General features: G+C 49.5%; 2 protein-coding genes across 6 annotated transcripts; one reads left to right on the top strand and one right to left on the bottom strand.

Moving 5' to 3' along the window:
* Positions 1-1,143: 1,143 nt before the first annotated feature.
* DBNL (drebrin like) lies at positions 1,144-26,567 on the top strand. Of its 5 annotated transcripts, XM_052647825.1 has the most exons (14): positions 1,145-1,305; positions 5,320-5,375; positions 7,167-7,279; positions 7,864-7,938; positions 8,883-9,029; positions 9,842-9,919; positions 10,256-10,407; positions 10,530-10,578; positions 10,983-11,076; positions 11,672-11,767; positions 11,870-11,982; positions 12,232-12,328; positions 12,807-12,942; positions 26,345-26,567. In XM_052647825.1, the coding sequence occupies exons 1-14, from the start codon at positions 1,223-1,225 to the stop codon at positions 26,550-26,552; spliced, it is 1,497 nt and encodes a 498-aa protein (XP_052503785.1). In that variant the 5' UTR covers positions 1,145-1,222; the 3' UTR covers positions 26,553-26,567. The 5 variants fall into 5 exon arrangements, with proteins under 5 accessions (XP_052503819.1, XP_052503785.1, XP_052503809.1 ...); XM_052647849.1 differs by lacking the exon at positions 26,345-26,567 and having other exon boundaries at positions 1,147-1,305; positions 10,533-10,578; positions 11,001-11,076; positions 12,807-13,856; XM_052647842.1 differs by lacking the exon at positions 26,345-26,567 and having other exon boundaries at positions 1,147-1,305; positions 10,533-10,578; positions 12,807-13,856.
* Positions 14,709-17,039, bottom strand: PGAM2 (phosphoglycerate mutase 2). Its single transcript, XM_052647871.1, has 3 exons — positions 16,576-17,039; positions 16,277-16,457; positions 14,709-14,912 (listed from the first exon to the last, which is right to left on the bottom strand). Exons 1-3 carry the CDS (start codon positions 16,987-16,989, stop codon positions 14,746-14,748), a joined length of 762 nt encoding a protein of 253 aa, XP_052503831.1. The 5' UTR covers positions 16,990-17,039; the 3' UTR covers positions 14,709-14,745.
* Positions 26,568-27,787: the final 1,220 nt, after the last annotated feature.

Below are 27,787 nucleotides of genomic sequence, written 5' to 3'. Positions count from 1 at the left end.
TGAGCTATATCCTTGAGCTATTTTTTTTATAGATACTGAATCCTCTACCAGGTGGAAGAAGTTGACTGCATGCTGCTCATTGGCAGGTAGACCTCAGACTGTTTGGAACCAGAAGGTTGATGATGCTGATTGATTACCTCACCACCAGCCAATCAGAAGAATGTCCACAAGCTGATCTTGAACCCCACAACCCCCCTCACTCACCCTATGCTTAAAAACCTTCTGAAAGCCAGTGGGTGGTCTGGACTCCTTGCTCGGTGCCTACAGTAACTGCTGCACTTTTCCCACCACAACCTCATGTTAGTAGACTGGCTCTACTGCACTGGGACCAACAGACAAGTGGACCCAAGTTTGGCTGGGTAACAGGACCAGCACTGGGCAGGTTCTCATCCTCCCTTCCTTACCCCATCCTTGACCTCTCTAGAAAATGCAGGTGAGGTCTGAGAAACACAACTGCACTTTGAGGTAGGTTTGTGGACATCCCCGGTGGCTCATATGGTAAAGCGTCTGCCTACAACGCGGGAGGCCTGGATTCAATCCCTGCGTCAGGAAGATCTCCTGGAGAAAGAAATGGCATCCCCCTCCAGTATTCTTGCCTGGAAAATCCCATCGACGGAGGAGCCCTGGTAGGCTACAGTCCATGGGGTCGCAAAGAGTCGGACACGACTGAGCGACTTCACTTTCCTTCTTTGTAGCAGTGTGGCCATCACTTAGTGTTCATTTTTATTCTTCTGCTAATTAATTTTCACGTATGCTTCATTCTTAGATAAAACTTCTATTCAGAGTTCACACAGACAATCAAGGGACCCCCGTGCCCGTCACGGGATCCTCTAACAAGTGCTTTTAACTGTGATAAGAGTAAGAAAGTGCTCCACGAGTGTAACTAATAAGGGGCTGGGTAGTATCCTTCGGCCAGACTCAGTGCCTTGGCTCGGCAGGACAGAGCACGGGGACACGCAGAAGACCACACCCTCCCTCCATCGCTACATACAGCTATCTACATACCTCGACACCACACGGGCTTCCAACCCGCCCGCAGCCCAACAAACGCCCTGCCGGCACTCGCCCGCTCACCCTGGGTCCCGCCGGCCCCTTTTCCGCTTCCGGCCGTCGGGGCGGGGCTTCCGGCCGCCGGGCGGGGCCTTGGGCTGCCTTGCGCGGAGGTCAGGGAAGCGGCGGAGGCGGCGGCGGCGATAGTGTCGCGGAGACTGGGGTGTTGGCTATGGCTGTGAACCTGAGCCGCAATGGGCCGGCGCTGCTGGAGGCCTACGAGAGAGTGGTCAACGAGAAGTCCTCGACCGACTGGTGGGCGACGAGGCGGGCCGGGAGCGGGCCGGGAGCGGGCCGGGGCCGGGGAGCCACGGCGCGCGGAATGCTGACTGCCGCGCACCTGCGCGACACCCCGCGAGATTAGGTTCCCCCCTCCGTCACCCCGTGCCCACTGCTTGTGCAGCTTAAACCCGAGTGGGACCCGCTAGGTCCCCAGCCCTTCCACTCCGCTAGCCACCGGTCTCGGCCCGCGGGCCTCGTTGGATCCTGGGCCTTGCTGTGCTTGATGGCTTCGCCAGGTTCTCCTTTCCTGCTCGGGGACTTCCGTGGACAATGGGGCACTTTGAGAAAGCCCTCTCAGCCCTCCTTGAGAAAGCGGAAGCTACATCTGCCTTCATTCCGAATGTTTTGTTCAGCAGTGGGACTCCGAGGGTGGTCTAGCAGCCAGACTGGGAATGGGAGCCTTGCTTTGGGGGCGTCAAACAGAGATCGGGGGGGTTTAGGTCCTTGGTTCTCCAGGGATTTTAAGAACCTTTCTTTCATCAAGAAGAGTACTACTTCATATGCGTGAACTGTGGGGAAATGAATGAAAGGAAGATGCTGGTTGTGTGTTTGGAAAAAGGTCCCATCTTCCCTCCACCTCCAGTGACATCCTTTCCTGGAATGTCGGTAATAGGTCCTTTATAGTACTGAAGGTCTGAATCTGAAATCTCTGGCAGAGCCCAGGGTAGCCCACACATAGACCCTTGTTCTGTCCTGCAACAAGGGTTGTTGTATGCATAGTAATTCTGTTAACTTTCCATATGTCTTAAATTGCATTCACAGACCAGTTTTGAGCATTTATAGTTCTAAGAAATATGCTGAGTATAAAGAAGTAAGGTGACCAGCTTTGAGGAGCCTTATTCCTTTGTCTGGGAAAGGGCTCTCTGGGCGAGGCTGAACAACTGTGGCTTTCTCCACTTGTCAAGTGCTACTGCTTTCTCATCTCTGCTTTCCCTGGTGCCCAGCCCAGTGGCTTTTGTACAGTGTACTCTTGGGATATTGAGAACACTAGTGCCTATCCTTTCCTTCACTCCCAGGCATTCTAGGGAAGAGCTTCCGAATGCTTCCTGGGTCCGCAGAATCTCTGGCGCTACGTCAGTGTGGTCGGGTCTGCATGTACAGACCTGCTGAAAAAATATCTGACCATGTCACTTCCCTGCTTAAACTCTGCAGTGGCTTCCTGTTGCATAAATAGAGCCTGGAGTCTTTGCCATGGCTGACAGCCCCTGCATGACCTGGCTCCTAACTGCCCCACCTGTTTACCACAACTCTAGCCTTCTTTCGAGAAGGCAATGGCAACCCGCTCCAGTACTCTTGCCTGGAAAATCCCATGGACAGAGGAGCCTGGAAGGCTGCAGTCCATGGGGTCGCTAAGAGTCGGGCACGACTGAGCGACTTCACTTGCACTTTTCACTTTCATGCATTGGAGAAGGAAATGCATCCCACTCCAATGTTCTTGCCTGGAGAATCCCCGGACAGGGGAGCCTGATGGGCTGCCGTCTGTGGGGTCGCACAGAGTCGGCCACGACTGAAGTGACTTAGCAGCAGCAGCAGCAGCCTTCTTTCTCTTCCTTAAACTTGCAAGCTGGTGTTCCTCACAACCCTTGTTCTTTCTGCTTCCTCTGCCTGGAGCGCCTTTCTACGTCATCCAAGGGGGCTCCCCAAACTTTATTTCTCAAGCTCTAGTATTGCCTTTTTGGAGAGGCCTTTCTGGATTCCTGTCCCTTTGGTTGCAGTCAAATATTCCCATCTCCCTGGTTGACTTCCTCAGGCACACACTAGGCATCCTCATTGATTTTCTCGTCACCTTTTCTCTTCACCAGAAAGGGTAGGTGGGCCCCATCTCTGTCCCAGGTGTAGGGATATTGAGAGGAGTGCAGAAAAAATGGCAGAGAAGGAAGAAATGGTCTCCAGTTTGGTGGGTCATAAAATTTCACATTCAGAGTGGGTGCATTGGAACAGGCCCTGAAGCGAGGTAGGGTAGGGAGCAGACATAACATCAACTGTCTATACTGGGTCTTTCTCCTGAGGAAACCAGATTTTTCCCCTGGGTTGTGGCATGTTTGCTAACTTCCTATACCCACTTCACTACCTGACAATATATTAGTGTGATGTGTTTGTGTGTGTGTTTTGTCTCCCATTAGTAAGTTCTGTGGTTAGGTCCTATTAAGGATTATTCATAGCTGCATTCCATCACTAGCAAGTAACAGGTTTTCAGACTATTTTTGAAAGTGATTGAATTATAAGGTACTTAGTGCCCCCATGCTCCTTGTGCTGTGTGTCTGCACAAGCCAACACATCTTTTTTTTTTTTTTAAATGTTGATTTGGAAGAAGGGTTGTTTGATTGAATGTTGGGTGAACTTCTGAACTGGGAACATTCAAGAAGGTGGCTTAGGCTGGAGCCTAGAATAAAGGGGAATGAAGTCAGAGGGGTAAATGGTAGGCATGGGGTGCGGCTCTTGTTAGCTTCTGGATCTCTTCTTGGAAAAGCTAAGCTTGAGCAGCAGTCTCTGTTTCTTGGTGCTTGTCCAGTGTGCCTGCCTTCTGCAGCCGGGGTTTGTGGCCTTCAAGAGGAATGGGCTTCTTTGCTCCAGGAGGAAGGCTGGTCAGGACTCTGGCCACCAGATTCTGGATGTCTACCAGATCTTTGGACCTGGGTATAATTTCTTCTGACTTGGCTTAGGCAGCTCTAGTGGTATTTTCTAGGCCCTTAGAAAGCTGAGTGGAACTTGATTTGGTTCCTCTCAGACTGTTGACCCTGCAGTTTCTGTCTGGCACACCTTAGCAGCCTGTGCTCTGGAGCATGGGAAGATGACACACCAGACTGGGTTTGCCTTTGACTTACTGTCCCATGGATTATCACCTTCACCTTGGGGTCTGCCAGCACTCTCTGGATCTGAGCTTCTGCAGAGTTCATGCTGATGGCTGCGCTTTATGTGGACTGCATGGATGCTGTCTCTTCTAGAATGTTCTCTTTGACTAACCTTTGTTCTGGTCAAAGGACCTTCCATGGCCCAGATTTAATACAATCTACCATACTTCTCAACACTTTAGGGCATAGATTTATAAGCCCAAATCTTAGCCAGCGTTCTTATGAATAGTCTTATAGAAGGAAGGTATGACCCAGGGTCACCTGTGGAGACATGATGCTCTGTTAGGTTATAGTACTTGCCCATAGGAGCCTGTCTTGTGAGGAAACTGACTTCATGCTGAGTTATGGCCTCTGTGGTTTCTGACACCAGAGGCAACCTATAAAATTCTGCGTTTGCTGGAAGAGCCTCAAGCCCAGACAGACCTGCTCCACCAACCTTTCAGACTTGCCAGAAGACTGCAGACATGCACAAGGGCATTGGTTATTAAAAATGCACATATTTCTCTTTCCTACTTCTCCTTGGTGTGCTCTGGTTTCAGGAATATGCAAGTATCTTTTGCTTGTTCATATGGACATACGTGGGCTTCCCTCATAGCTCGCTCAGTAGAGAACCTGTCTGCAGTGCAGGAGACCCAGTTTTGATTCCTGGGTCGAGAAGATCCCTGGAGAAGGAAATGGCACCCCACTCCAGTATTCTTGCCTGGAAAATCCCATGGACAGAGAAACCTGGCAAGCTACAGTCCATGGGGTCGTGATAGATACGACTTAATGAGTAAACCACCACCACCACTGACATACATGGTAGCCAGGTAAATGTTTCACACATAAATGTGTAGAACGTTGCCATAAAATTTCACAGCCTATTCTTCTGCAAAGTAGACGCATGCTTCCCATCTCCATAGATTTGGTCCTCACGACAAGCCACTCTGGTAAGTTGGGCCAGTTCCAGATGAGAAGGCTCAGCTCTGGGAGCCCCAGCAGCCTACTGAGATCCTGCCTCAGAGTGGGTCTTATGTCAGCCCACTTGTTACTGTCAGGCTGAGCTCTTGGGGTGCAGCTTGAAGCTTTGGTGGGTTTAGTGAGGGCACAAGGTTACCGGGGCACTGGTTATGAGCCTGTTTGTGTTTTGTTTCAGGGCCCTCTTTACTTACGAAGGAAACAGCAATGACATCCGTGTGGCTGGCACTGGGGGTGAGTATGGTCAAATGAGGAAGTAGATGGGCTGCAGGAGCATCGGGAGTTGGAGGGGTGGCAGGGAGAGTTGTGACATCAGTGCTCTATCTCTGCCGGCATTGATGCCATCACAGCAGGAGGAAGGACATTCAGGGTGCAGAGGTATTCCCTGCATGTGACATGACCAGTGACACCTTCCCTGGCTAATGATGAGCCTACCCCACATCAGTGTCAATGTTGAGGAATTTCCTGCTCCCCTGATCTGAGTGACTGCAGCCAGCCAGGCAGGACAGAGGCTTTCCCCCAGCAGTGTGGAGCCCATGGCGCCCGCAGCTCCTTCTGGTTTGCTTTGGGTTTCAGATGTTTCTAAGTGAAAATACCTACTCCTTGGCTGTCTCTGCCTGGAGGTGCAAGGCAGCAGTGTTCTCTGTGTCATAATTGGGAAGAGCTGAGATGGGCGATAGGCCTGCCCTCTCTAGCTTGCAGACAGCCCAAGGCCTGGCCTGTGCTCTGTCCTTATCCCCGGGCTGTAGCTGAGACAGGTTGACAGTCCCACAGAGCTGGGTGTTGGTGGAGGAAGAGAAGGTGCAGACACATCCTTCCTTCTGCCCTCTTTCTGGTGGACTGAATATCTGCTGGGCATACCCTCACCTGGGAGAGGTCACATCAGTGTATATGGTCAGCTGGGATGGGATGACTTGGAAAAATGCTGTTCAAATACAGGGTGATAGAAAGTCTTGGGAAGAACAGGCTTTTGGCCAGTGCTGAGCAGAGGAATATAAACTGTAGATGCCCTACCTCATACCCTTGACTCCTCCATTCTCAAGGCCAGCTCACCTGACCTGAGTGACATAGCTTCATTATTCAGTGCATGCTCACTGGCATGTTCTCTGCTTGCTGCATGAATGATTCTAGTAACTTGTTGGTAGAAAACCTGTTCCATGAGCAGTTCTTCTTGGTGGTCGTCTTTCTAGAAGGACTGCCGCTGACGGTGGTATCAGGTGCACTGTGATGTCATAGGGAACTGAGAGTTGCGGAGTTCAGTTTCACGCCACCATTCTCAGTGATATTCACAGGCTCTGCTGTGGGTGCCCAGAGCAGGGCCGCAGGACTGCCCCAGGTTCTGTGGAGCCCAGTAGATAAAATACCTGATCCAGCACCTTCTCACAACCTGGGAATGTTTGGGGTGCCTGAGAAGAATCCAGGACTCCAGTACATGCTGGGGCTTACAGCCTAAGTGTCTGGGGAGAGTGGCATAGGGTCATCCACTCCTATTTCCCCATCACTCCCTTGTCCCTACTCAGGGAGTCTAAGAGCTGAGCCCCTATATGGCTGTGGGCAGTTAACATCTGCTCAGGAGCCTCTGGGTGGCCCTGGAGTCTGAGCAGACATGTAAGTGACTCACAGGGTGACTCACAGCAGGCCCTGCTATTCCAGGGCAGTTAGTGGAGTTCAGGCTGTGGTAAAACTATTTCAGAGCTCCTCCATTGGAGGTCTGGTGCCTGCCTGGTTTGCAGCAGAAATGACATTTTTACTTCCAGAATTACCTGTGGGTTTGCAGGAGGAGTGATTTTTAGACTAGTGTAGCTTAAAAATCACTTGAGGTGCTTTTCACAAATGCAGACCCTGGGTTCTGTCCAGTTCTCATAAGTCAGCTTGGTGGGGGTAGGCCTAGGAATCTGATTCTGTTTCAGATAGGACTGAGAACCCTGGGTTAGAAGCAGCTTGAGTTTCCTTTCCTGGTGACTAGGTGCCAGGGTGGGCGTGGGATGCCTGGGCAACCTCTGACTCTCCTTGTGACTGCTGCAGAGGGGGGCCTGGAGGAGATGGTGGAGGAGCTCAACAGTGGGAAGGTGATGTATGCCTTCTGCAGGGTCAAGGACCCCAACTCCGGCCTGCCCAAGTTTGTCCTCATCAACTGGGTATGTGGAACTTAAGGGCTTCCAAGTTCTCATCTAGATGTTATCCAGAAAAACTCCCTTTTCTTATTTCCTTCTTTGCCTTTTGTGACTGGAGCAGGGGAAAACTTGACTTCCCAACAGCTTGAATCTGGTGATTGAATAGAATAGTGGGTTCATTCAGTGTGGCCCAAAGGGCACCTGGGGCCTTACTTGTGCAGACTTCACTGTCCTGGCCCAGAATTACTCCTGTAAAATGGATTACAGGCAACTCTTGTCCTTGTCCCTTTCAGTGTAGTCATACTGAGGGAACAGAGGGCCTGGATAAGGGCTAGGAGGGCTCTGGGAGTATAGGACAGGGACTCTAATGAAATGGCTCCCCTGGGTGGGGACTACGGAATTCTAAGGAAACTTAACCACAGTGGAAGCAGGGGATCGTCCTTCTCTAAGACTCCCCCTGACTCAGAGGTTTGGGGTTTCACCATGTCCTCTGCTTTAGGGTTGCAGTTTTCTCTTTGCTGTAACACAGGGAAACTACTGAGTCCCTGGGGTGGGTAGTGACTTTGCAGGGAGACCTGGGTCACACCAAGGAATGTGCTGTGTTGCAGACCGGTGAGGGCGTGAATGACGTGCGGAAGGGAGCATGCGCCAACCACGTCAGCACCATCGCCAGCTTCTTGAAGGTGAGGGCTGCTCCGTACGGGGCCTCCCAACATTCACCAGATGCCCAGGTTCCAGGGTGTGAGTTAGCAGGAATCACATCCAGAGTTGGAAGTGTGCCTTACATCTGAGGCTGCTCCTTTCTTGCCCAGGATGTAGCCAGAGCCCCTGCAAGCTGGTCTCACTGGGGACAAAGGACCACAAGGAGGCCATGATGGAGCTGGTCTTATGGCAGGGCTAAGCCTTGGGTTCCACTTGTTTTATGAGTACAAATTTTCAGCAGTACTTTCAGGATCTGGGGGAGAAGGACAGTTGCTTATGTCCACAACCTCAATGTGCATTTTCCCTTTAATGCTGCTTTTTTCCAGTCCATTTCTGCATATATTTATTTTAGTCATCATATAGTGGAACTTTGTTTCATTTCAAAAGCGTTGTGATCAAAAAGTATTTGTTGTTACTTGTTAGCTTACTCTTTGCATTTCTTTGGTTACTGGCAAGGAGATGCAGGACTTTGTTTTCTGGTTCTGCCAACATTTCTTCAGATGAACCTCAGTTTCTCCATCTAGGAGGTAAAAGAGAGGGTCCCAAGCTTATTGGTATTGAGTACCAGTAAGGTCATAGTTCTCATTTCTCATGGAGAAATAGTAACTTGCTGTTTGCAGAAAATGTGCTTGTTTCCAGGTGCCTTTTAAGGTTAGTTTTCATTCACTAGAAAGAAGCTCTTTAATGCCAGGGCTGTCATGTAGCACCGCTGAACAGGCCACACTGTGGAGGGCATGGACCTTCCACGAAAGCTGGGACAAGAACAGTAGGTTTCCCTCAGCTGGTTTTCCTGAGGCCTTGGTGAGAGCAGGCCTCCTGACCCTGAGCCCCATGCAGCCACTGTGCTGTGCAGACTAAGGTGTGAAGCCTGTCCTCTCCCGGGGCTGCGATGCTTTTTTTTCATCAAGTCCTGCTCCTGCTGCAGGGGGCCCATGTGACCATCAATGCCAGGGCCGAGGAGGATGTGGAGCCCGAGTGCATCATGCAAAAGGTGGCCAGGGCCTCAGGTGCTAACTACACATTCCACAAGGAGAGTAGCCGCTTCCAGGACACGGGCCCCCAGGCCCCAGTGGTGAGTGCTGTGTGGGCCTGAGGGCACCCGGACAAGAGTGTGCAATCCCTAACTTCAGACTGATTGGACCCACATTCACTGCTTTATTCCCAAAGGGACTGGGCTGCTACCTGTCTGGCTTTTGGTCCTGGAGCCTGATTGAGGTGCCTGTGTGCCTGACAGGAGCAGGACTTGCCTCCTTGAGGCAGGCACCAGTGTGCATGAGGAGTGGCCTTTCACCCTGTGCGGTGGTGCTGGAGCCGCTTATGCTGTGTCTGTGTGGTCAGGGGTTCTCTGCAGAGAAATTCCATCCACCCTCCAGGCCATGGCACCAGAGTATCCTGTGTGGCCCTGGACAGTGGTTGCTTTGGAGAAACTCCTGCTGGTGTACAGGACAAGCCTCTCTTGAGTTGTGGCCAGACACCTCTGGGCTTGTGGCCTGGTGCTTGGTGTGGAGCTGAGTCTCCCAACACACAGCTGAGGTTCTTGGGTATTCTGTGGGCGCTGCACTGCAGTTAGCTGTCTGAGGGGACCACTATCCAGAGTTTGCCTCAGCACAGCTCAGCTTCCAGGATTCTCAGGCAGGCCCAGGGGCCTTCCCTGCCTGGGCTTCTGTGCACAAGGGTCTGGTGCAACCAGAGACAACTTCAGTTTTCTCTGGGGCTGAGCATCCCCACTTGCAGGTTCCAGGGCCTTTCAGGCTGTTTTTGTTTCAGGCCTCCTTAAGAGGCACTGGACCGAGCGCCACTGCTTCTGCCATGGCCATTGCAGCAGTTCTTAGCCATTCTGTGCTCCTGTCAGTGGCCCTGTAGTGAATTCTCTGTCCCTCTCAGGGCTCAGTGTACCAGAAGACCAATGCTGTGTCGGAGATCAAAAGGGTTGGCAAAGACAGCTTCTGGGCCAAAGCAGAGGTAAGTGCTGCCCAGGGCATAATGATGAGAGCTGGGATTTATGAAGTATTGTCTGTGCACCAAACATGAGTTGCTACATCTCAGTTTTTCTTATGATAAGTTCACTGATATTTGTTCAATAAGGGATTTGAATAAATAGCCCTTTTAGCACCCATTTGCAAATGGTTGAACTAAGGGTTAGAGGTGTTAAGTAACAGCTAGTGGGTGTCGCTTTAGAGCCCACGCTTGACCACAGCCTCTGCAGCCTGCCTGAATAGGACAGGGGTGAGAGGGCAGGTCCATGTTGCTGGCAGTGCAGAGGCTGAGTGGGACAGGCGGGTGCGACTCTCCCTGCAGAAGGAGGAGGAGAACCGCAGGCTAGAAGAGAAGAGGCGCGTGGAGGAGGAGCGGCAGCAGCTGGAGCAGGAGCGCCGGGAGCGGGAGCTGCGTGAGGCTGCCCTCCGGGAGCAGCGCTATCAGGAGCAGGGAGGCGAGGCTGGCCTCCAGAGGTGAGGTGGGGGCTGGCACCTACCGGGAGGGGCTGTCTCTCCTTCTCCCTAGGAGTGTCCCCCAGAAGCAGGTAAGGAGTATGCTGAGGCCAAGCTGCAGCTCTTCCCTCTGCCCCTCCCAGCAGGAAGTATGAACAGCATGAGGTGGTTTCAAGGAACAGAGAGGAGCAGGTGAGTCTTGGGTGCTCCCACCTTGAGAGAACAAAGTAACACATGGGCGCTCATCCAGGACAGGTGTGCACGCTGCCTCCTGGGAGCGATGATAGCCATATGGATTCCTCCAGATGCACGCATCTTGCCCCACGGGCCCAAGGGAGGGGCTTCCTCCAAGGGTCCTGCTGGGGGGCTGGGCAGATCTGAACATAGGACATGTGGTGTCTCAGAGCTGGCACTGGAGAGGAGGCTGAGGGCAGAAGTTTGGCCCGATGTGGGTCTCCTGTGGTCCTGGAAAAGACCTGTGAGCTCCTCAACTTTGGGGTGTTGCTTCCTGACCCCTCTGCACAGCTGCAGGGAGCCAGGCAGGCTGATGGACTCCTGGGCCCCATTCACTACTGGGTCCATGTGCACTCCTCTAGGAGCTTGTTTGTCCACAGCCAGCACACCCACGGGAGATTTTCAAGCAGAAGGAGAGGGCCATGTCTACCACATCCATCTCCAGCCCCCAGCCAGGTGAGACTTCCCTTGGTCCAGCTGTGAAGCAGGGGATGGCTGAAGGCGTCTGGGGTCCCAGTACAGGCCACCCTGAATTAGTGACAGATGTACAGAACATGAATGGAGTGAGTAAGGAGAGCCTGTGCTCGTGTGGCTAGCTTTTGGGATGCGAGCCGGGGACCCAAGTGCCACCTTCCTGCTCTTAACCTCTTCCTCCAGAGACTTGGCGGGACAGGAGGGGCCATGCTTGGCTCTGGAAAGAATACTTACCAGCCCTGGCCCTGTACACGTGGCACACCTCCCGTGCTGGGCTGTTACCTGGGCCGCAGGGGCCTGGATCAGTCATCTCTCTGGCCCTCAAAGGCTGTATCAGACTACACTGCTGGCCAGCTCTCAAACACTGCACAAGGCCCACGATACACATATACGATGTGTGCGTGCTAGGTAGTATGCCTGTAGCTGTGCAGGTCCCCATTCACTCCCTGTGTGATGCTCACTGTCCCAGAACAGGTCCCCCCTCTGAGCAATACAGCGCACAGAAAAGGCAGCGAGTACTTGCTTCTTCCTCCTTTCCAGCTGTGTCATGTCTTACATGTTTACCATTGGTTTGTAGGCAAGCTGAGGAGCCCCTTCCTGCAGAAGCAACTCACTCAACCAGATACCCCCATCAGCAGAGAAGCAGCTCATGCCGCCTCAAGGCCCAGGGCAGGCAAGGCTGTTGGCTGCCCCATGGGGAGCTGAGGGTGGAAGGGAGACGTGGGCTGTCCTCTCCCCTCCCCTGGGTCAGAATGAGCTGTGTCCCCTCACACAGATCTCCGCGAGGAGCCGGTGCCCAGCATCCCTCCATGTTCGGTGCAGGTGGAAGAAGAGGCTGTGTATGAGGAGCCCCCAGAGCAGGAGACTTTCTATGAGGAGCCTCCAATGGTGGGTTCTCTGCAGCAGGGCAGATCTGTGAAGGGGCCACATACCCAGAAATGCACTCCTTGGCTCTCCCATCATGGGACACCTAACTTCCATGACTCACTACCTGTGAATTATCTTGCTTAGTTCTGGAGGAGGCCCTGTCCCACGTGCCCTCCCCACAAGTCTGCGGTGAGCCCTGGTCACAAGCAGGGTTGAATCTGGGGTAATCAAGACCTCAGACTTCGCTTCTTCTTTCCCGTCCATGGGCAGGTGCAGCAGCAAGATGCCAGCTCTAAGCCCATTGACCACTACCCTGGGCTGAGTGGGAAAGGGCTCTGTGCCCGGGCCCTGTATGACTACCAGGCAGGTAATGTGCTGTGCAACCACCTCAGACCACAGGGCTCAAGATCAGGAGGCAGGATTTGGGGGTCCCTTCAAGGAAATAGCCCTAGGAGGTGTTGGAAATAAAAACAGGAGGGTGAGAAGGAAGAATGGGTGGGTGTCCTGCACAACTCAGGCCTCCCCACATGCTCTGAGCAGCAGCTTGCTGTCCACTGGTGTGAATCCCGGTTGCCCACCTTGTTCTGGAACGAGAAATACGACCAGAGGAGTGGGTCAGGCCTGGATGCTGGTACCCCTCCCGCTGACCCTGGGTGGAGGCTTTGGGAAGCAGGCTGACGTGTGGAAGTGCTATACTCTAGCCTTTCACTGGGACAGTGGTCCCAGAGCCAGACTGTGTGGGAAGATGTGTCCTTGGGGACTAGCCGCAGGAGCAGCATCAGGACAGGCTGGTGGCCAGGGTCCCCAAGCTCTCAGCACAGCATCTGGGCTCCCCTTCTTTGCAGCCGACGAGACCGAGATCTCCTTTGACCCTGAGAACCTCATCACCGGCATTGAGGTGATTGACGAAGGCTGGTGGCGTGGCTATGGGCCAGATGGCCACTTTGGCATGTTTCCTGCCAACTATGTGGAGCTCATTGAGTAAGGACCCTCGACTGCTGGCTGACGCCAAGGGCTGTCCTTCCCTTCCCCGCCCAGATGTGATTTCCTTCTTGCTGGAAGAGGTCGGGTGAGGGTTGTGTATGGCACTTTTCCAGGAATGGTGTCTACTGATGAGGACAAGCCCTCTGGCTCCCTCTGGCTTGGGTGGCTTGGCCTCTGTTACCCCAAATGCAGCAATAACCTGGTGATCTCCAAACGTGCTACCAGAGCTTCCCAAACTCGACCCAACCAGCCTGGCCCTTAACCCCCCACAGAAGACACTGAGCCAGGGCTGCCCAGAGCCAGTCCTCAGTAACCTCTGCCCCAGAGTATGGCACTGCCAGGTGGCGGGGGTGCGGGGAGGGGTCTGAGCAGGGGCACCTTGAGGCCTCTTGGATTTGCCTTTTTTTCCTATTCCTCTTGGCTCCAAGGGATGATGTCTATAACTAGAATGTCAGTGATAATTGGGAACAGTGAACTTAGTTTATGACCAAAGTCAGAGTGGGTCATGATAATTTTGACCAGTCTTTCTGGATCCTACTCTGTCCTCCCCATTTCTTTGTCCCTCTGCCTGGGCTGTGGGCAGTGGAGACTGGACAACCAAGCCCCCATCTGAATATGTGAAGGAGGAGATGAAAAGATCAAGAGACACTGCATTTCCTTCCATGTGGCTCAGTCTTGTCTCCTGGCGCCAGTGTGCCTGAGAGGTTCAGGAAAAGTAACCATGGTGGCCTGTTCCTGCTCTCTTTCCTTATTTCTGCCCCAGCCCACCCACGTCTGCTTTTGGAGTAACACCTGCCCCACACAGGCGCTAGCTCTGATCCAACCTATTGTAGCCCTCACGTGTACACCCTCTGACCTCTGACCGACCATTAGCCACTTGGAAGAGGCATAAAGATCTACATGTGACTGAAGTCAGCCTCTTGCATTTCAGTTCTCTGGGAGGGGCCGAGGACCACTCTGATCCCTGCCATAGGGAACTTCCCCTCACCCAGGACAGCCCATGTCCCTGTGTGCATGGAGCGAGGCACCTGCACCACCGTGTCTGGGGAATTACAGCTCCTCTTGCTAGTGCCGGACAGAAGCAGCGTGGGGCAAAGGATGTGCTGAGGAGGCTTGCCAGCCCCACATAATGGGGCTGATGGCCAATCCCAGTGCTCCTCACCTGCCTGGCTGCAGATGGCACTTCCTGTCTACTTAGGCTGAGCTGCAGGCAGGTCCCACCATGTCCCGATTTCCCAGGACAAACTCCAAGGCTCAACCCAGCCATGGGAGCTCCATGAATCATGTATTGCCAGCTTTAACGCCACCTGTGGGCTTACCTGGACAAGGGGACACACATAGGGCAGGGCCCAGGGTACCATCTTGCCCTTCCCACCCTGGGGCTGCAAAGACAGTAGAGGACAACCAGTGTGAAGAAAGTGGTGTCCCGGCTGCAGTGCTGGCTCACCACGGGGCGGGCTGCATCATTTGAATACCCCTTAGGTGACCTCGGGCACTCTTAATTTAGAGCAAGGCTACCAAGTGGCTCTCCAGCTTCAGGGATTACATGGTGAGTTGTCAGGAGCCACTTGATAGCCAGGGATAGGGAGTCTCTTGGCCACCACCGATGGGGATGGGTTGGGCAGACAGCACAGGCCTGGGGCTGTGCTTGTGGCATCCCAGGCTGCAGACCTGTGGAACTAGCCCTGAATGAGTGCTGAGGTAGGGGGTGGGCTTCAGCCAAGCCACCTGCCGGACGTCTGGGGCCATGCTGAACTCGACACTGTTGAAGGAGGTACCTTTATTGCCAGCACCCGCCCTTCACTTAGCCTTTCCCTGGGCAGCCACAGCTTCCATGGCCTTGCGCACAGTCTCCTCGTCCCCCAGGAAGCGCATGGGCTTGGTGGGCTTCAGCGCCTGGTCCAGCTCGTACACAATGGGGATCCCCGTGGGCAGGTTCAGCTCCATGATGGCCTGGTCTGACATCCCTAGACCAGAGGAATAGGGTCCTTAGCCCCTCCCAGCCTGTCAACCAGCTAGCCACCTGCTCGTGCATTTAGCAGGTTTGGTGACCTTTATGGGCCACAGTGCTGTCAGCCAGGCAGCAATCCTCCCACCCCTGACAGCAAGGCCACAGGAGTATGCCCGGAGAAGGTCAAGGCAGCACTGAGACAGCAGCCTACAGAAATAGCTGTGGTGAACCAGGGACCTCACTCCACCCCAAGCTGTCTTGATCTGGGGCAATGCCATCAGCCCCCTTGGCCCAGCATGAACTCTGGCCAGACTCTGGATGTTTGGGATCAGGGAAAACATTAACCATTTGGTTTCTAGAGAGTTGCAGTTTATGGACATTCTAAGAAAAGGAGCACCGGTGTGCTGAGAAGGGGGAGGGACAGCGAAAAGGGCTGCTTATGGCCACGGCAGATGGGAGGTCCTGCCAGGTGTAAAGGAGAGATTTCCGAGGAAACCCAAGCCTGCTGGCCTCCAGTCCGTGGCCTGGAATAGCAGCTCGACCTTTAGTATTCCTGTCACCCCACTCTGTTAAGCTCTGGTCAGTGCAAGACCCCAGTCAGCTTTGCCTCAGTGCATTCATTTCTCCTAGACCAGGCTGCAGGAAGTCCCAGGAGGGAGGGCAGGTGGTCTTTCCATCCACTAGGCTCAACCAAATGTGAGGCACCTGTGTGGACTCAGCATCAGAAAGGCAGTTGGGGTGTCCATGAAGGAGCCTGTCATGCTGGAAGGTGGTGTTCTCTTTTAATGAAAGCCAAGTTACAAACCTAAGGTCTCTAGTGTTCTCTACACCCTGTTCCCTTCTTTTGACTAATCTTTGCTTGGAGTGGGTGTGAGCCAGGGTGTGGGCAGGACCTTGCCCTTGGTTACCAGTAATATGACTTGACCAAGTTCACTCAGCAAACTGGGATTTAGAACCAGATGGCCCTGTCTTTTCAGGAGTCGGTGTCCTTCAGCAGGATGCCAGCCCCTGGGCCTTACCCCCTTCTCATCTAGGGCTGGAGTTCGGGAACCCAGGCCAGCAGTGCACCCCTGTACAGGGTCTGGGCCCTGAGTCTGGTGGCAGACATTTTCACCCAGAATCTTCAGAAGGAGATTCATGTTACATGGTGTCCCAGTACACAGAGAATTTTTTTTTTTTAACAGAGAAGTTTTCTCAACCCTCCTGGCTGTGAACTGGAGTTCACAATTAAAAAACCCTACCTTGATGATGATGTCTACAAAGCTACCTCAATGAAGCGACTGTCCCTTCTATGAAAAGAGCAGTTGGGGGCTGATTGGTTCATGGGAACGTGTCATCCCACCCGCCTCTGCCCATTCCGCATGTGAGGATGGGCCTCACCTTCCAGATGCTTGACGATTCCCCGTAGGCTGTTCCCATGGGCTGCAATGAGCACTCTCTTGCCAGCCTTGATCTGAGGGACGATCTCATCATTCCAGAAGGGCAGGGCCCGTGCAATGGTGTCCTTGAGGCTCTCACACGTGGGCAGTTCCCCGGCTTTCAGGCCTGCATACCGACGCTCCTGGGGGCATCCATGTTGTTCACTCCCCAGGTGGGCACCCCCGCCTCAACCCGGCTTCCATCCCTGAAGCCCTGGTCCTCAGGCCTTCCCTTTGCCCTCCCACATCCCAGCACCTCACCTTGCTGATGGACTTGTAGTAGGGGTGCTTCTCATCCATGGGGGGTGGTGGGATGTCAAAGGAGCGCCTCCAGATCTTCACCTGCTCCTCCCCGTGTTTAGCAGCCGTCTCTGCCTTGTTGAGGCCAGTGAGACCCCCATAGTGCCGCTCGTTGAGGCGCCAGGTACGCACCACGGGCAGCCACATCTGGTCCGTCCCATCCAGGATGGTCCAGAGGGTGCGTATGGCCCGCTTCAGCACTGATGTGTAGCAGATGTCAAATTCCATCTTTGCGTCCTTGATGGCCTGGGCCCCCCTCTTGGCCTCCTCAGCCCCCTTCTCGCTCAGCTCTGCATCGAACCAACCACAGAAGCGGTTCTCCTGGTTCCAGGTGCTCTCACCGTGCCGAACCATCACAAGGCGGTGGGTAGACATAGTGGTAGAGGTGGGGACTGGGGGCCTGTAGACAGGGGCAGGTGACTCCAGGGTGCCCCAGCTTTATAACAGTCTGCCCCCAGCCCCCGCCCCACCCAACTGCCAATCAGCATTCCAGGCCTGACAGGCGGCGGCAGGTGGCCAGTAGCAGTTAGGTGTAAGGCAAGCCAAGAACTGGACTTAAAATAGCCTCACCAGTCCCCACTGCCCACAGCCCAGGCTGGGTGGGGCTGCTGAGCATGGCTGGGTGTGAAGAACAGAAGCCAGAGCCTCTGACAAACCTGAAATATGAGAGCTAGCAGAAACAGAGGGACTCTGGGGAAAGACCCCCAGAGTTTGGGGCTCCCAGCCTTGTCAACCTGTTTGCTCTCTGCTCTCGGGAACGTGTCACTCCTAGGCAGAGGCACGTAAAATCCTAACTGCTTTCTTCGAATCACTCAACACAATTGGGGCACAAGCCTGCATTTCAGTAAGGATACTAGTATGCTGTCAAAGGAACCAAAGGGTGAGAGTATGCACAAGTCTTTGCCCATCCACATGTGCGTGCCTGTGAGCACGTGTGTGTGTGCATGCATATACTACATGTACATGTGTGCCTTGCACTCACATCTCTGTTGCATGTGTGCTCACATACGTGGATACATGTGAGCTGCCACAAGGCTCCCCCTTGGCTCTGCTCTGTTAACCTATGAATGGGGTCTGTATACTGGCAGGGGACCTTTTGTGGCATTCCTGACCTCCCTCCTCAGGTCCCTCTTGCCCTGGCAGACTCTGTGCCTTGCCTACTCACAGGATGGGTCGTATGGAAGCCTCTGGCTGACAGCCAGGCTGGGAGGGACTCTGATATCTCCACTAATCCCGTCAAAGGACAGGGGAGAAGGAAAGGGTGCTGTGAACAGAAAGAGGGACTGGGTGAGGGCTGCAGCCCTGAAGGGAGAGGTCTGGCCCTATGGGAAGTGGCAGCAGTGTGGGGCAAGGGCTGAGGTGGGTTTTCAGGACAAATGAGAGCTGCGGGTCTGGCTGCTTGGGCCAGAGAGGGGCAGAAGGTTTTCAGCTCTCACATCCTTTTGTCAAGTTCTTACCCACATCTGCCACACTCTCCCACCCTACTTGCCTTCATGTAAGACAGGCTTATTCTCAGTTGAAAGTACCTTTAAAAAGAAAAAGAAATCCAGGACTCATAAGGGGTCCCAGAATCAGAGGTACTGCATGTTAGGTCTGTGCTCAACTTAGAAGCATGCAGAGGTCAGCTGAGGTTGACACTTGGGGGCAGTAGAGTTGGGTACAGGCCCAGGACTTCTACATTCAGTTTTGGGGGGACAAGGGCCACTGGGGTCTTGGCAGTGAAGAAACCAAGCAGAGGGGCAGGGTTAAGATGCCAAGTTGCAGCTGCACCAGCAAAGAATCAATTTTTATAGAACAGCAAACAAGTGTGTGGTAAAGAGGCATGGAGGGCCTGGGTCATGTGTCCTAATGAGTGAGAATCACTGGAGAGTCTGAAGCATGACTGTAAAGTCAGTTGCAGCTGTGGAGGCAGGATTGGAAGCCAACAGCCCTGGTAGAGGCGGTGACTTTGGGTTAGGTGTGAATGAGGCTGCTTAGCCTGGGTTGGGTGCAGATGGCCTGGTGAGGAGGTGCTAGACTGAGGAGCCAGTGGGCTTACTGCCAATCAAAGGAAGAGATGGGACATGCCTTTCTGTCTGTCTGAGGGCTGTTGAGAAAACAGGGGACCTCAAAGGAAGTTTTAAGATTGAGAAGACACACAGCTTCTCAGTCGTGGCACACTTCAACCTGTCTCTCATTCAAAAAGTATTTGCTGGGCATGTCTGGTGTGCCAGGGCTGTTCAAGCACTGGGCAAGCAAGGCTCTGCCTGCCAGGGTGGGGTGGGGGCGGGTCTCCATCCCAGTGATGGGACATGGACAGCAACATGTGATGTGTGTACCATGGTGGACAGTTAAGAGGTCCATAGAGAAGCAAGCAAGGGGGCAGGAGGACTGCTCTTTAATGGGACTGTCCTGGGAGGATGGAGTGAGCACCCTCCACTGGTCTCCCCATGACCACAGCTGTGAATCCTAGACAGAGGCAGAATGCAGATCTCACAGAACTGAAAAGAATCAGGCAGATGAAGCAGGTCAGATTCAAGGTTGCATGTTTTTTCTTCCAGAATTTCCCAACTTGAAACCTAGAAGTGTGCCCAATGTGGACAGAAAGGGCTCCAGAGAATATCTCTGGTCCAAGGAATAGAAATAAAGTTCCTACAAGTCCCTTCCTTTTCTCCCCTTCTTACCACCACAGCTCCTGGGCAGTAATGTGGAGGTGGCACTGTCTCGGTGTCTAAACCAAGAGAAGAGCTACCCTCTAGCCAGAGGAGGTCAGGCTACAAGAGTGCATGGCAACTACCCACTGCTTCCTCTCTCTGCCCTCCTGCAGCTGAGGACTGGATGCAGCTGCAGGAGCTGTGCAGCAAGCTGGGGGATGGAGGGGGAATAAGACCCCACATTTCTGGCCAGTGCCCTTGAAAAGCAGGGACCAGGGAACTGTCAAGTATCTGGGTAAGCATGGAGAAGAGACAGATTTGGTGAGAGATTCAGTACAATTGCAAGTGAATTCTTGGGCTCCCTGCACTTGTGGGCTTCAACCTAGACTGACCCACTGGTGACCTGATTATCTGCCAAAATGATAAGTGTTCTCCTTAGAATTTAAACAGATTCTCAATATCTAAAATAGCTAGGACAATTTTGCATGTGGCAGTCTAGTTTTTCCCAAACCATTTATTGCATGTCCTTTCCCTGTTTTATATTCTTGGTTCTTTTGTTGTGAATTAGTTGACCACTCATGGGTGGGTTTATTTCTAAGTTCTCTATTCTGTCTGTTGGCCTATGTGTGTGTTTTATGCCAATATCATACTTTTTTGATCACTGTAGCTTTGTAATATAGTTACAAAGAGCTGTGTATCTGCAGCTTTGTTCCTGTTTTTCAAAATTCCCTTAACTATTCATGGTCTTTTGAGGTTCCATACAAAGTTTTAGCTTTTTTTTGTTTGTTTGTTTTCTGTTTTGAGAAAAATGCCACTGGAATTTTGATAGGGACTACATTAAACCTATAAATTGTTTTCTCTAGCATGGACATTTTAACAACAATAATTCTTCCAGTCTATAAGCATAAATAGTTTTACACTTATTTGTATCATCTTCAAATTTTTCATCAGTGTCTTAGGTTTCAGTGTATAGATCTTGCACCACCTTGGTTAAATTTATTTTTAGTTATTTTATTCTTTTTGATACAATTGTAAATAGGATTGTTTTCTTAATTTCTTTTTCTGCTATTTTTTAGTGTATAGAAACATAACTGATAGTTGTACATTTTATATTTCAAAACTTCATTGAGTTTATTAGATCTGACAGTTCTAGATTCTTCTAGATTGTTGAATTTGTTGGTATGTAATTGTTCATAGTAGTTTCTTACTATCCTTTATGTGTTCTCAGTTATAATGTATCCTCTTCCTCTTTCATTTATAATTTTGTTTGATTCCTCTCATTGATTAGTAGCTAAAGTTTTGTCTGCTTCGTTTCTTTTTTTGAAGAACTAGCTCTTTGTTTCATTGGTATTTACTGTTATCTGGTCATTCATTTCTGCTTTGCTTTTGTTACTTCTGTCCTTCTACTAACTTTGGACTTTTCTAGTTCCTTGAGGTGTAAGGTTAGATTGCTTATTTAAGCTCTTTCTTTTTCTTAATGTAGGTGTATATTGCTATGAATTTCCCTCTTCGAATTGCTTTTGCTGCATTCCATATGCTTTGGTATGGTGTATTTCCATTTTCATTTGTTTCAAAATATATTTTGCTTTCTTTTTTGACTTCTTTTTTTGATTCATTGATTATTCAGAAGTATATTATGTCATCTCCACATATTTGTAGATTTTCCAGGTTTCTTCTTGCAGAAGAAATTTATTAAGAAAATTATTTAAGAACTTGCTCTGTGGATATAACCTATCTTGGAGCATATTCCATGTGTGTTTGAGAGGAATGTGTATTCTGTTGATAGATGAAATGTTCTGTATATGTCTTTTAAGTCCATTTGGTGTAATACATAGCTTTAAGTCTAATTTTTCCTTATTTTCTGTCCATATGATCTATCCGTTTTTGAAAGTGGGATACTAAAGTCCCCAATTATTACTGTGTATTTCTATTTTCTCTTAATGTCTGTTAATATAAACATAAATATATTTAATAAAAATGTAAATTATACAAATATATAGTAATATACATATATAAAATATATATATATTTGCTTTCCCTAATGCAGGTGCAAAATATTTTGGGGGGTATTCACCTTTTAAAAAAAATTTAAATTAGAGGCTAATTCCTTTACAGTATTGTGGTGGGTTTTGCCATACATTGACATGAATGAGCCATGGGTGTACATGTGTTCCTCATCCTGAACCCCCTTCCACCTCCTTCCCCATCCCATCCCTCAGGGTCATCCCAGTGCACCAGCCCTGAGCACCCTGCCTCATGCATCAAACCTGGACTGGCGATCTATTTCACATACGTTAATATACACGTTTCAATGCTATTCTCTGAAATCATCCCACCCTTGCCTTCTCCCACAAAGTCCAACAGTCTGTTCTTTACATCTGTGTCTCTTTTGCTATCTCGCATATAGGGTTATCATTACCATCTTTTTAAATTCCATATATATGCGTTAATATACTGTATTGGTGAGTTTCTTTCTGACTTCGCTCTGTATAATAGGCTCCATTTTCATCTACCTCATAAGAACTGATTCAAATACATACTTTTTAATAGCTGAGTAAATATTTAAAACTACCCTTGCTGGATTGACCCTTTGATCTTTATACAATAACCTCTACATCTCTTTATATATATGTGTGTTTATATATATACAGAGAGAGAGCAAAGTAAATCAGATATATATATATATATATATATATATATGTATGTATATCCACTCTTCTATATATTCTTTTCCCAGATAGGCCATTATACAGTGTTGTGTAGAGTACCCTGTGAAAACAGTAGGTCGTTATTTGTTATCTATTTTAGTTTTGTTATTGAAGTATAGATGACTTACAGTGTTCTGCCAATTTCTGCTGTGCAGCAAAATAACTCAGTTATACACATATATACATTCTTTTAAAATATTCTTTATCATTATGGTTTACCACAGGATATTGACCATAGCTCCCTGTACATTAAGACCTTTTTGTTTATATAGTGCAAATGTAATAGTTTGCATCTGCCAACTCCCAACTCCTGGCCCCTCTGTCTCCCTCCCCGCTACCTTGCCAACCACAATCTGTTCTCTGTTTCTATGAGTCTGTTTCTGTTTTGCAGATAGGTTCATTCCACATATGGAAAGTGAAGTCTTTCAGTTGTGTCCGACTCTTTGAGACTTCCTGGACTGTAGCCTGCCAGGCTCCTCTGTCCGTGGGATTTTCCAGGCAAGAGTACGAGTGGGATGCCATTGCCTTCTCCAGGGAATCTTCCCGACCCAGGGATCAAACCCAGGTCTCCCACATTGTAGGCAGATGCTTTACTGTCTGAGCCAAGAGGGAAGTCATTCCACATATAAGTGATCAGTTCAGTTCAGTTCAGTCGCTCAGTCATGTCCAACTCTTTGCGACCCCATGAATCGCAGCACGCCAGGACTCCCTGTCCATCACCAACTCCCAGAGTTCACAAACTCAGGTCCATCGAGTTGGTGATGCCATCCAGCCATCTCACCATCTGTCGTCCCCTTCTTCTCCTGCCCCCAATCCCTCCCAGCATCAGAGTCTTTTCCAATGAGTCAACTCTTTGCATGAGGTGGCCAAAGTACTGAAGTTTCAGCTTTAGCATCATTCCTTCCAAAGAACATCTAGGGCTGATCTCCTTCAGAATGGACTAGTTGGATCTCGCAGTCCAAGGGACTCTCAAGAGTCTTCTCCAACACCACAGTTCAAAAGCATCAATTTTTCGACACTCAGCCTTCTTCACAGTCTAACTCTCACATCCATACGTGACCACAGGAAAAACCATAGCCTTGACTAGACGGACATTTGTTGGCAAAGTAATATCTCTGCTTTTTAAAATGCTATCTAGTTTGGTCATAACTTTTCTTCCAAGGAGTAAGCGTCTTTTAATTGCATGGCTGCAGTCACTATCTGCAGTGATTTTGGAGCCCCCCCCAAATAAAGTCTGACACTGTTTCCACTATTTCCCTATCTATTTCCCATGAAGAGATGGGACCAGATGCCATGATCTTCATTTTCTGAATGTTGAGCTTTAAGCCAACTTTTTCGCTCTTCTCTTTCACTTTCATCAAGAGGCTTTTTTGTTCCTCTTAACTTTCTGCCATAAGGGCGGTGTCATCTGCATATCTGAGGTTATTGATATTTCTCCCAGCAATCTTGATTCCAGCTTGTGCTTCTTCCAGCCCAGGGTTTCTCATGATGTACTCTGCATAGAAGTTAAATAAGCAGGGTGACAATATACAGCCTTGATGTACTCCTTTTCCTATTTGGAACCAGTCTGTTGTTCCACGTCCAGTTCTAACTGGTGATTCTTGACCTGCATATAGGTTTCTCAAGAGGCAGGTCAGGTGGTCTGGTATTCTCATCTCTTTTAGAATTTTCCACAGTTTATTGTGATCCACACTGGCAAAGGCTTTGGTACCGGGGTCCAGCCCCGGTTGGATCCAGGGTTATCCCCAGGGTGATGGTGTCAGTGATTGAGAAAGATAGAGAAAGAGAAAAGGAAAGAATTTTGCAGTTAAGAAAATAAAGGAGAGAAAGAGGCTGATATTCCTTGGTTTATGCAGAAAGCTAATAAAGCCCCAGCATGGGACTTGCACTGTTCACATAGGCCACATGCGCCCTCTTGAGTCACTGAATGTGCCCCACCTTGGGCATCTTCTCAAGTGAGTCTTAGAAGCCCAGGCAGAGAAGCGAACTCAGAGGGCCCCTGCGCTCCAGGGAGTCAGACTGAAAAGAAAGAGGAGGAAGGAAAGAATGACACAGGGAGACTAAGCTTCGGTGAGCAAGGCCCACAACTTTATTTTCACAGAGAGCTCTTATACCTTAAGTTGTACATAGAGAATAATGGAAGATGCAGAGTCATGCAGGGTCAGCAGCCCTGACCCTTATCGAGACCAGGCTTTCTTTCTGCATACCCATCTGTATACAGATGTCTTAGGTGATTTACATCATCTTCTGGCCAGGAGGCCTGTTAACATTTTATGACCCTTTCTTCTGATAAAGGTTAGTTAACCAGAAAGCTTATTTTCTCTAAAAGTGTTTTTTCTAAAGTCAGGCACCATTCTCTGAAAGCAGTAGATAAAGTTGCATTCCTATAGGGCAAAGGTACAGTGGGCTATAACAGTGAAAGAATTTATTAACTCAAGGTTTAGTGTTGTTAATATCAAGGCCACTACTTATATTTCTATATATCAACTATGTTAATTAATGCACACAATATGAAATTTGGCAGCAAACATTGGCTCAACAATGAAACCCTTCACCAGTACTATTCTAATAATTTTTAATTCCTCAAAAGGCTTTATTTAAGCTTCCTGTGCCTCTCACGGATGGGAGGCTGTAAACAGTCACAAGCGTAGTTGTAAAAGTCCGGATAAACCTGTCAGGTAATTTAGAGAGCCATCAGAAGGGTTTGAATTGAAACACTCCTCTTGTGCCCAGGAGACTTATTAACTCGAGCTCTAAGCTGATTTTCTTCAGAGAATTGTGGTCGGGGATAGGCCCCCGTTGGTGTCGGAGGAGTTGGTGAAAGGCATAATATAGTAAACAGTAGACAGACAGATTATAGTTTTTGGGTAGATGCTCAAGCAGGTCCAGGGGGTCCCTTGAGTCCTGATTAGCCTTTGCCCATCAGGTCTCTTCCTCATGACCTTTGTCATGGGTGGGATCTCCTGTGCTGGCTCCCCGCACTCTGCATTGTCAATAAAGCAGAAATAGATGTTTGTCTGGAACTCTCTTGCTTTTTCCATGATCCAGTGGATGTTGGCAATTTGATCTCTGGTTTTTCTGCCTTTTCTAAAACCAGCTTGAACATCAGGAAGTTCACGGTGCACATATTGCTGAAGCCTGGCTTGGAGAATTTTGAGCATTATTTTACTAGCTTGTGAGATGAGTGCAATTGTGCAGTAGTTTGAACATTCTTTGGCATTGCCTTTCTTTGGGATTGGAATGAAAACACCTTTTCCAGTCCTGTTGCCACTGCTGAGTTTTCCACATTTGCTGGCATATTGAGTGCAGCACTTTCACAGCATCATCTTTCAGGATTTGAAATAGCTCAACTGGAATTCCATCACCTCCACTAGCTTTGTTCGTAGTGATGCTTTCTAAGGCCCACTTGACTTCACATTCCAGGATGTCTGGCTCTAGGTGAGTGATCACACCATCGTGATTATCTTGGTCATGAAGATCTCTTTAGTAACCTTTGTTAATTCCTTTAGCATTCTTAATACCTTTTTAAAATTTGGGGTTTCGTAGACCGGTGAGGTCTGTTTTATTATTTGTTCTTTCAGAGAATTTCTCCTGTTCTTTTCATTGGGAATAGTTCTTTTCCTTTTCTTATTTTACTTAACTTTCTCTGTCTCTATGAATTCAGGAGAAACAGTTATCTATTGTGGTCTTAAAGAGGTTTGCTTATGTGGGAGCACCACTGTGTAGATTGTGTGAGTCCAATGTTTTTGGTGTAAGGACTGATTTTGACATGTTGCGAGCCTTGTCCTTCCTTAGAGTGTGCTGGCTGTTATCCCCTTGATAAGAGTGTGGTTGCTGTTGTGAAGTCCAGACCTGTGCTGGATGTGGGTAGGGCCTCCTCTTTGCTCAGTGGCTACCACAGCCCTGCTAGGGGGTAGGTTCTGCTCTGCAGTTGTTGTAGTAGAAGCCCTGAAGATTGGGTTTGGTAAGGCTTTGTTGCCCTTGAGTGCATGCTCTGTCGCAAAGGAGGTTACTGCTAAAGCACATGAAGCCCATATGGCCACAGGGAACTTATGTGCAACCTGTGTGAGCATCTGCAGTTCTGTCCAAAGCAACTCAAGGTAAATATCCTTTCTCCGTTGTGATCATCCTAGATCTAGTGCTAGGCTGTGGTGTGGAATGGGCTGGTGCTGAGTACTGAGGAGGTAAGAATTGAGATTTTGCATCCACCGGGGACCAACCTGAGCTGACTCTGTGGCAGACCTTCCCCAGGACCTATCTGCCCCAAATCTGGCTCCAAGCTGCAGTTCAGGGTTGATGGAGCTAGAGTGCTTCCACAGGGAAGCAAACTACTGTGTACTCCTCTCTGGGGCCTGTCCATGGAGATTTGCATTTCTGTGGTACCACCAGGTATGTGCTGCAACAAAACCCACCACAAGTGGACCCATTCTCACAGTGCAAGTGCTGCCACTGGGCTCAAGGCCAGACCCACTCCAGCCATGCCCCTGCTAATGAACTCCTCAATTCAGCTTGGACCACCTCAGACACTCTGGGCTCTCTCGACACAACTATACCAAGTTCTCTCCCAGGGATCAACCACCCAGGATTTAATGTCTAGCCACTGTAAGTACTAGCATCCTCTCTTGACATGTTTCAGACTGAGAATTGCAGTGAGGTGGCAGCTGCTATCACCGGTTTCTCTCCATGCTGATTGCAAGCAAGTCAGCATGAGTACACTCTTTGCAAGCAGAATCCAGGCTCCTCCAGCCTCTCTCTGTGTCCCAGCAGCCCTCTGAACAGGCAAAGGGACTCTCCAGGTGAGAGTCTGCTAGTATGGATCTTCCCTTCTTCACAGATTCCTCCCAGGGTACCAGTCCCATTCTGATGCCTTTTCTTCTCCTACTTCTGCCCACCAACATGGACTTTTTCCTTGCAACTTTGGTAGTATAAGAGATTTACCAGTTTCTAGTAAATTTCTGTGAGAGTTGTTCACTCGGTTGATGTATTTTTGATGTGTTTGTGGGCGGGGGGTTGGGGGGGAGGTGAGCTCTACATCCTACATCAGCAATATTGATCCTCTGGACCAAGCTGTACATTTTCACACACACCCCCCTCAATGTTTTATGTCTTTAATGTTAGAATTTTTTTTGCATTTAGTATCAGTTAACAAATTACTGTATTTAGTTATTTTAAATACTTTTGCCTTCTAACTTTTATTAGACTTAAAAGTGATCTGTAGATTTTTAACTGTTTGTTCATAACCATTATTACAACATTATTCTGAATTTAATTTTATATTTAACTTTACCAGTGAGATTTATATTTTTAGATTTTTGTTACTAATTAATGTCCTTTTGTTTCAGCTTGAAGTTCCTTTAATAGTTTTTTAAGGCTGGTATAATGGTAATGAACTTTCTGCTTTTGCTTATCTAGAAAATTCTGTATCTCGCCTTCAATTCTGAAGGACAGCTTTGCCAAGTATTCTTGACTGGCCCGTTTTATTTTTCCCAGGAATAGTTTCTGATGAAAATTCTGCTGGGGGATTCCCTTGTATCACAAGTCCTTTTTTTTTTTTTCCCTCCTTTTGCTGCTTTTAACATTTTCTCCTTGTCTTTAATTTTTGACAATTTAATTATAATGTGTCTTGGTATGAGTCATTTTTGATTCATCTTATTTGAAGTTTTATGTGCTTCCTGGATCTGGATGTCTGTTTGTTTCCCCAGCTTAAGAATGTTTTCAGCCATTATTTCTTTGAATAACCTTTTTGTTGCTTTCTTCTCTTTCTGGGATTCTTATGATGCATATGTTGACCCACTTGATTCTGTCCCCTAAGTCCCTTAAACTCTCTTCACT

This window comes from Budorcas taxicolor, chromosome 1 (assembly GCF_023091745.1).
Source record: "Budorcas taxicolor isolate Tak-1 chromosome 1, Takin1.1, whole genome shotgun sequence".
In the NCBI taxonomy this organism is placed as follows: domain Eukaryota; kingdom Metazoa; phylum Chordata; class Mammalia; order Artiodactyla; family Bovidae; genus Budorcas; species Budorcas taxicolor.
The sequence above is the reverse complement of the archived record's forward strand: the minus strand, read 5'-3'. Positions and strand labels throughout refer to the sequence as shown.

Excerpts from the sequence above, each read along its gene's own strand:
- DBNL (XM_052647825.1), top strand. The coding sequence starts at position 1,223 with ATGGCTGTGAACCTGAGCCGCAATGGGCCGGCGCTGCTGGAGGCCTAC. Across the intron at positions 5,376-7,166 it reads CCGTGTGGCTGGCACTGGGG|AGGGGGGCCTGGAGGAGATG; the intron begins GTGAGTATGGTC and ends TGACTGCTGCAG. Across the intron at positions 11,768-11,869 it reads CGCCTCAAGGCCCAGGGCAG|ATCTCCGCGAGGAGCCGGTG; the intron begins GCAAGGCTGTTG and ends CCCCTCACACAG.
- PGAM2 (XM_052647871.1), bottom strand. The coding sequence starts at position 16,989 with ATGTCTACCCACCGCCTTGTGATGGTTCGGCACGGTGAGAGCACCTGG. Across the intron at positions 16,458-16,575 it reads ACTACAAGTCCATCAGCAAG|GAGCGTCGGTATGCAGGCCT; the intron begins GTGAGGTGCTGG and ends GGATGCCCCCAG. Across the intron at positions 14,913-16,276 it reads AATCGTCAAGCATCTGGAAG|GGATGTCAGACCAGGCCATC; the intron begins GTGAGGCCCATC and ends CCTCTGGTCTAG.